The sequence below is a fragment of the Spinacia oleracea genome, chromosome 3 (assembly GCF_020520425.1).
Source record: "Spinacia oleracea cultivar Varoflay chromosome 3, BTI_SOV_V1, whole genome shotgun sequence".
Lineage (NCBI taxonomy): Eukaryota > Viridiplantae > Streptophyta > Magnoliopsida > Caryophyllales > Amaranthaceae > Spinacia > Spinacia oleracea.
Genome location: NC_079489.1, coordinates 128,150,488 through 128,159,577, shown reverse-complemented (window position 1 = coordinate 128,159,577; position 9,090 = coordinate 128,150,488). Strand labels below are relative to the sequence as shown.

General features: G+C 35.5%; 1 protein-coding gene across 1 annotated transcript; it reads right to left on the bottom strand.

Moving 5' to 3' along the window:
• Positions 1-1,174: 1,174 nt before the first annotated feature.
• Positions 1,175-8,323, bottom strand: LOC110788977 (nudix hydrolase 2-like; the record flags this gene model as incomplete). Its single annotated transcript, XM_056839628.1, has 7 exons — positions 8,318-8,323; positions 8,156-8,221; positions 7,862-7,999; positions 7,444-7,522; positions 7,303-7,352; positions 7,180-7,214; positions 1,175-1,196 (listed from the first exon to the last, which is right to left on the bottom strand). Coding segments are annotated over exons 1-7 (396 nt in total), but the record flags the coding sequence as incomplete, so codon positions are not given.
• Positions 8,324-9,090: the final 767 nt, after the last annotated feature.

Below are 9,090 nucleotides of genomic sequence, written 5' to 3'. Positions count from 1 at the left end.
TTTGACTAATTTGGTTTAGTTTGGTGGTAGTTGAGCATTTTGTTTTAGAAATTATAGGAAAAGTCTTTATGATTCATCATTAATCGAATCAAGTACTAATTGACTTCGATTATTCCAACTAAGATATGCCATATCTTATGGACCTAGATTGTGAAATTACAACACACAATCATTGATGATCATATTTGGTCTCAAGTAATCATCAACATGATCTAACCTAGATCTTTATGATTTCTTGCCAAGTGGGATTTATACTTCTGAATCTTTGAACTAGCCAAACAGATTCAAACTTATATCACATTGAGTAAATAAACCTATATTCACTCAAATCTGTGTGAAATAATAAAGTCATAAAACCTTTCTATAGCTTTGAACTCTATCGTCTAGGCGTTCTAACAATAGTTCATATCTTTTGTTACTTTCAACAAGTAAGACTAGCTTGTCTTAAATTGATATAGAAATCAATGAACTTTCAAAAGTCCATCAAAATAGAGCTTTTGAATGTTAACTGGTTGATATGGTCTAAGCAACAATGCCAAAGATTAGTGGAACTCAAATCAAGGGGTTGATTTGAACCTAGTAAAGTTCTTATTGTTAAAGAGTTGTTTGTTTTAATCAAGCATATTGACTCAACCCGTAATTGACCATTTTATTCAAATAAACAAACAAACATTGTTTTTGTTTTTCTTGAATGTGAGTTTTTCTGTGTTTGAAAACAGAAATTTAGGTATGCTGATTATGGAACAAAATAGCCATTAAGTTCCAGCCTTTGAAAGGACTTAAAACAAACTAAATGACCCTACAACTAATGTAACATTGCCATGCTTCATTTCCCACTTGTAGGTCATTAGTGTATCCTAGCTTCCATTGTTTGAGTTACTACCGAAGTAAGAACCTCAAGCGGTATATGATACCAAGGAAGTTTGATTGCTAGGTCACTGCTCTTTTAAACATAAACTTATAGGTAGAAACGGAATTGTAAATTCCTTTCATTTGTTCCTTTGTTTTCCTATTTCTCGTGCCCTTTCTAATAGCCTTAAGAATTGAATTCTCTAGTGTTGACTTTTATACTTTGTTTAGACATGTCCAATGTCACTCCAACAAAGTTCTTACCATTTATGTTGAATATTCTGTTTCAACTAGATGATCTTACCAGAAGCTTCTAAAGTTCTTTAAGCATCGATCTATTCGAATGTCTAGGGACTAGACTCATTCGAGAATTAAATGGCAAAAGGATTTTAGGTTGTTAACCATTGGTAAAGCTGAGCGTTTAAACTCAATGCTTTATTATCTCAAAACTACATTGTATTTTTAATTCACAAGCACCAATCGGTTCGCCATTTGACTTTTATACTCGAAAACAACCATAAAAGTCGCTAAAAGAAACGTACATTTTAAATTGCTCATTTTCTCTCATTTCCGTGAATCGTTCTTGGATTCACTACCAATCGAGGAAATTTACTGTTACCTTTCTAAAAGGATTTATGGCAGTGCAAGATATTTAATTATAAACAATAATTAAAACATACATTGAAGCATGCAAAGACTAAACATTTATCATGAATAATAACTTGAAAATTAAAGCAATCATGCAATTCAAACAAGTTATTAGCATTTTATTCGAATTTATTGTTCCGGCAGGTGTGAATAAAATGATTCCAAGATCCTAAAATCCATTGAAGAATTAAGCACATTTTGTCGACTCAATCCTAAAACATCTTAGGTAAGGAAAAACCTTTTGCTAATAGTCTAGAAACTATTCTTGGTTGATAGGCACGTCTAAGAACTTATTAGGTAAACCTATCGATTTTGCCACGACCTAAAAGGACTCCTTACTTATATCGTTGAGTTTCACCAAAACTAACATGTACTCACAATTATTTGTGTACCTTGCCCCTTTAGGACCAATAAGTAACACCTCGCTGAGCGAAAACTATTACTAGATTGATGTAAAGGATATCCAAGCAAGTGTATATTTTGGCATGGCACCTTTTAACTCAATTTTTTTTAAGTTTGGAACTTAAGGCTCTTACTATGTTGGTTAGATTTTAAGTGAACTAAGATCCTTAATCATGCATAATTAAGACATATTTAAATCAATAAATAACTTAAAGCATGCATAAGATAAATGTGATCTAGTATGGCCCGACTTCATCTTGAAGCTTCAACTTCAAAGTCCGTCTCGAAAATCTCCGTGGGAGGCACCATTTTCTTCAAATAGGATAAGCTATAATTTAACTAATTACAACTATTTGATGGTACGCAGACCATATTTGAATTGAAAAACAATTTTGGTACTTTAGACCAATTACATTCAAATTAATGGTACGCAGACCATATTTTCTATCCTATTTGGGCCATACTAGTTACTTCATAACTTGCAAAACAGTACATATACAATATATACCATTCACCCATTCATTATCATGAATGGCCCACATAGCTGGTTAGTAAAACACGTTATGCATCACATAAATATTTGCAGCAATTAATCAAGGGCACCAATAATCTACAAATTATTCACTCCTTATTAATTCTAATCAAGTTGTTTTAACCTTAAGGATTTGTAGACCTAATCAAGAGTTTATGACTAAAAGGGCTCCCACTTAAACAAATAAATTCATATGCTTTACTAATTTTAAACATAAAAATGTATTTCTAGTCTAACCGGAAACATACAAATTTAATTAAAATTTAAAGCTCATATAAATTTATAATTGAATCCACATATTTAATTTATTTTCAGTCGTATTTAAATTAATTCATGATTTTAATTTTAGTAAAATAATTAGAATAAATGAAATTTATTATAATTATAATATTCAAAATTAAAATCCAAGAAAATAACTTAAATTATTAATTTTAAAATTAATTAAAATTACGTAAACTGAAAATTTCAAATTAAAATTTTAAAACGATCTAATCGTAACTCAAGGCACGCAACATCACCACGCATCGCACAGCCATAGGCCACACGCACGCAGCCATCGCTGGCCATGTGCGCGCAGCCTATGTGCTGCGTCGCATCTGCTACTGCTCACCATCGCAAGGCATCGTCGAAGCACGCTCGCTGCTCACCATCGCTGGGCGCGCACCAGCGCTCGTCGCACGCGAGCCAGCGCTCGCTGCGCGCGAGGCTTTGATGCAGTCGTAGCGCTCGTCGCACGCGAGCCAGCTCTCGCTGCGCGCGAGGCTTCGATCGCTGCACGAGGCAGTGCGCGTTGCACGCGACTGCTCGCTGCCTTGCTCTCGCCCTTGCCCACTCGCCCATCGCACACAGCACACGACACAAGGCAGGGCTGCTGCCTTGTGCTCGTGCACCATAGCTTTGCTAATTGCATTTGTACCGCATGGGCGACGAGCTCCCTTGCTCGTCGTCGCATGCCCGCAATATACAACACCCCTTAAGGTTAACACGTAGCGTCCATTGCTTTGGGCGTGCAAGTTTTATGGGCGTGCTTTATCAAAATTTAAAATTTTTAATTCAAAATTAATGACAAATTAATAAATCATATTAATTTCATAACTTTAGGGCGAAAAATCGAAAATTTATTAATCAATTATTTTCCGATTAACATGGATTCAAATCTAGGTCATAAAAATTTAAAATTTAACATAAATTAACAATTTTTATGGTGGATTTTAATCATGGATACCTAATTAAATTATTAACTAATTATGAAAAACAAATCAATTCTAAATTATTCGAATTTCAACAAATGAATCATAATTACAAATTAGGTTGTAAAATTAACAAGTCTAGGCATTCATATTTGTTAAACATATACTGTAGGTCAATCAAAAACTCAAGATTTATCAACAAGAATCGCAAATACTTAATTTAACATCTTAAATTTACAAACTTTTGCGTTCGAAAAACTAAAACCTCCGAAAAGTCATAATTAGGCTTCGAAATTGGGAATTCTGGGTTTCGGCGAAAAAACTTTTTTGTCAAAATTTTAGAATGCCTTTTACATGCGGAATTGACACAAAAATCACTCGATTTGGATGAGTAACGAAGAAACTGCCGAAAAACTGCGTACATATAATTAAATAAACGCAATTTGCAATTAATTAACAATTACGAAAATTAATCACCCCTTTTAATTCTTGCAAATTTGTAATATTTAACCATGTTTATGCAATTTAGATTATGAAAATAATAAGAGGCTCGTGATACCACTGTTAAGTTATGATTCATATGACAATATATAAATCATGCGGAAAAACCATAAAGCCAGGAAAGCATATTATGTACACATAATCATTTAGCATAGTATAGATGCATACACTTTGTAGCGTGCCTTCCCTAGCTGCGCCCGAACCGAACAAGAACAAGTGTTTAGGACTCCAAATGTCGTCCCTCCGTAGATAGTCTACAGTACGTCCGGATCCGACTTAAGTTTGACCAACTAGAATCGCCCTTAAGGTAGTATAGATTTTCGGCTAGGTTAGTGCAAGTGTGTGGCTGAATTTTTCTTTCAAAACTTACCCTTTAGAATACTTCAATCGTCTCTGTAAATAATGACCCTAGGCACTTATTTATAGAGGTATGGAAAAGGAACTGGAATCCTATTAGGATACTAATTAATTTAATTAGAATCCTGCTAGGACTCTATTAAATAAACTTTATCTAATAGGTTTAGGATTTAATCTTTTATCGAATCCCGATAGCTTTAGGATTCGCACACGAGCATCGCACGAGCACCGTACACCCGCGCAGGCCTTGCGGCCCACGCTGAGCGCACAACGCTCGGCCCATGCTGCTGTCCGCGCGCGCCCATGGCTTCAGCTGGGCCTGGCTTGCGCTGGGCCTGGTCGAGGCTTGGCGTGTGTATGGTGATGCGTGTGGCTTGTTGGGCGATGGCCTGGCTTCGTGCTGGGCCTTCGTCTAGCGAGCCTCGTACGACGCTAATTCGTACGATATGCATCCGATTAAATTCCCGATTTCAGAATTCATTTCCGATACGAACAATATTTAATATTTCCGATTCCGGAATTAATTTCCGTTTCGAACAAATATTTAATATTTCCGTTTCCGGAATTATTTTCCGATTCCGATAATATTTCCGATTCTGACAATATTTCCGTTTCCGGCAATATTTCCGATTCCGGCAATATTTCCATTTCCGATAATATTTTCCGATACGTACACTAGTGGAAAAAGGGTCATTTGCATCGCACTTTTAAGCACATTTGCATCGCACATTGTGCGTGGCAAAAGATCTCGATGCAAATGACTAAAAGTCATTTGCATCGCACAAAAGTGCGATGCAAATGACCCTTATTTGCGTCGCACATTAAGCAAATGTGCGTGGCAAATGACTTTTCAGGCACCATGTTGAAAAGTCATTTGCCACGCACATTAGCTTAAAGTGCGTGGCAAATGACTTTCAGGCGCCAAAAAAAAAGTCATTTGCCACGCACAATAGCTTAATGTGCGACGCAAATGACAATTTGAGCGCCAAAAAATTAAGTCATTTGCCTCGCACATTAAGCTAACGTGCGTGGCAAATGACTTATTTTTTGTTTTTTTTTTAAATTGGTTTTTTATTATTTTATTGGAAATTCCGACATGATCGTCTTTGAAAGTAGACGCTTCCCAATACCGGGAATACATTTATAAATAATACCTGTCACAATAGTTTACAACGTAATTTACGTTCCCAATAAAAGGCAATTAAATTCGTCATAGATCAACCAACATGTTACAACAAACATAAAATTACTACAACAAAGGTATCTAGCTAGAGATCGAGTTCATATTACAAATTAAGCTAAAAGTCGACATTGTTCATGAAGTAATCTGCCCAAAAATCTTTCACCTCATTAATCTCCTCCGGTGAATAAGGCAATGTTCTTGAAAAATCCTAAAAAAGTGTAAATAATTCAATTTATCAACGATCGATCAATATAATAGTTTTGTGTACTTCAATTTATTATATAAATTAAAGTACGTAGTTTATGAGAACATACCTTAGTAAGATCTTGACTATTACCATGATTCATTATTATGTCGTACATAAAACGCATGACGTGGTAGCCACATTCTAGTGATCTCGGTTGTTGAGCACACTACATGCATTAAAATAAATAACACAAGTAAAATTTCTATCACAAAAGATCCTAAGGAATGTTTTCAAACTTATTACACGTTTAATATGCATATTTACAACTTTCTACGGCTCTTTACAATCTATTATTTCACATTTAAGGCTAATTTGGTCGTTCTAAGTCATTTTTAGGCAAATATGACGTTTTCGAACCCAACTTTGAACTAAAGAACCTAAGGAATGTTTTCAAACTTATTATACGTTTAATATGCATATTTATAACTTTCTAAGGCTCTTTACAATCTATTATTTCACATTTAAGGGTAATTGGGTCGTTCTAGGACATTTTTAGGCAAATATGACGTTTTCGAACCCAACTCTATCACAAAAGAACCTAAGGAATGTTTTCAAACTTATTACACCTTTAATATGCATATTTACAACTTTCTAAGGCTCTTTACAATCTATTATTTCACATTTAAGGCTAATTTGGTCGTTCTAAGTCATTTTTAGGCAAAAATGAAGTTTTCGAACCCAACTTTGAACTAAAGAACCTAAGGAATGTTTTCAAACTTATTACACGTTTAATATGCATATTTACAACTTTCTAAGGCTCTTTACAATCTATTATTTCACATTTAAGGGTAATTGGGTCGTTCTAGGACATTTTTAGGCAAAAATGACGTTTTCGAACCCAACTTTGAACTAAAGAACCTAAGGAATGTTTTCAAACTTATTACACCTTTAATATGCATATTTACAACTTTCTAAGGCTCTTTACAATCTATTATTTCACATTTAAGGGTAATTGGGTCGTTCTAGGACATTTTTAGGCAAATATGACGTTTTCGAACCTAACTTTGAACTAAAGAACCTAAGGAATGTTTTCAAACTTATTACACGTTTGCAGTCGAGAAGAAATGCTAGACAAGGCTTCCCGATGGATAGAAGTGCCAGCATTCAGAACTCCCGCGGATATGGATGACCTGCATAAGACGGCTCAGCCTTGTGGATGACATTGATAGTGAACAATCCCAAAAGTAACAAGGGTAAGCAAGTAGAAAGTCAAAAGCAGCCAAATATCAATGGAGCTCCTATCCAATTAAGCATAATATATTGGGCATACCTGAAAGCTACTACCTCGACAAATTCTGCGTCAACCTAAAGCGGCAGAATTAAATTAGCAAAAATTGGAGTCTCCTTCCATAGTGGAAAAATACTTTGTATATGATATCAAGAGACCACTTACTCCTGTCTCTTCCTTAACTTCTCCGATGGCTGCTGCACATATATCCTCTCTGTACATGGTAAAAATAACCTATAGAAACTTATAACATGCACAAGGCAACAATAAATTGGAAGTGGAGAGTGAAAGTCTATTAGCAATATACCTCATCCACGATTCCAATAGGGATATTCCAGACACCTGTTCCTCGAAGTCTGCCACTCTTTTCCTGTACTACAAGCATCTACAAACACCGACTGATCAAGCTCAATTAAACTAGAAATACAAAGTAAAACATAGAAAATAAGCTATCTGGAATTCTGGATTACAATTAAGATGAGTGACTGTAGTTAGACATTAAAACCAATTCGCAGGACAGTCAAATGCGCTATATAGAATTAGAACAGTGTAGTTGGGCATTAAAACTGATTTGCAAAACAGTCAAATGCGCTATACAGAATTAGCACACTGTAGTTGGGCATTAAAACTGATTTGCAGGACAGTAAAATGCGATGTACAGAATTATAGATATAGATCATTTTATGTAGAAGAATCTTAGGGGCAAGGAAAAAACACTGCATACCTCTCTTTTCTCTGTTAAGACAATAGCACCAACTCCAACACGATGTGTAGCATTTGCAGGGAGTGTATTAATAGTTTCAGGAATCCAGTAAACTAGCATTAGATAATTTGGCTCTTCATGATGATACCAAAAGCCTTCCTATAATCAACATAAGATGATTACAGAATGAAAGCTACAAATCCACAAAGTAGACTGGAAAGTTAATATCTTGTCGACTTCAGACTCAAAAGATATGCAGAACTTATCGATGTCGATCTAATTTCCTTTATTTGTGTTGCCCTGCTTGTGGCGTACCTTGACCACAGTTTCAACAAGGTTTGCAAGTTCAATGGGAAGTTTTATCCACACACCCTTTTTGCCCTGCCAACACATAATGTGCATATGCATAAGCATAAGCAATTAAAACAAGCTAGCCAGAAATGCAGTAACAACAACTATCATTCATGATTCATCAACTGTCATCTCAGTTCCTATCCAAACAGTTCGAACTCAAGACGGCCTAATAACTCAATCAATTCTTACACAACAGATGATAACTCAATCAATTAAAAAAAAAGTAGACAACCCAACCAGAGAGAAGAAAGCAACCAAAACCTAAAGATATAATGCTCCAAGTTCCCAGACTATTGGACTCGACCTTCGTCTCAGACTATTGGACTCACGTTTCCAGTGTCTACATCAAAATCTGAGTCTGTAGATCGGTGCCTCACCCATGCCAAGAAACTCTAGAAAAACAGTATTCAACAAACATGGCAAAACACTCTCAACATAAAACTGGAAAACCATTGAAATTTTAGAAATTCAGGGGAAAAACCGAATTCCATGGTTAAAATTGAAAATTTCAGGAAAAAGAACCTAACTTGTAGAAGAAATTACAAATTGAATTAAAAAATCGAATAAAGCACACGAAATTCACAAATTCGCAACAATAAATTAAAGAGAAAAAGAGGGAAATGAGAACAAAACCTAATTTTGTAGTTCTCTGACGACTGTGTTGAGGTCTCCGGTGGTATTTGATGTCATCAACCGTACGTAATTCTCCGATGGTAGACTCGCCGGTGGGGGTGAGTTCGAGAAATTGTCGTGCCCTAGTTGTGGTGAGTTCCAGGGAAGAAGAAGAAAGAGGCAAAGACTAAATAGCTAGGGTGAAATTGGGTTTTGAGAAAGTGTGGCGCCAGGAAATTAAAGAAAATAGAGACCTGTCATGTTAAATGATTCGGGGAAAAAAA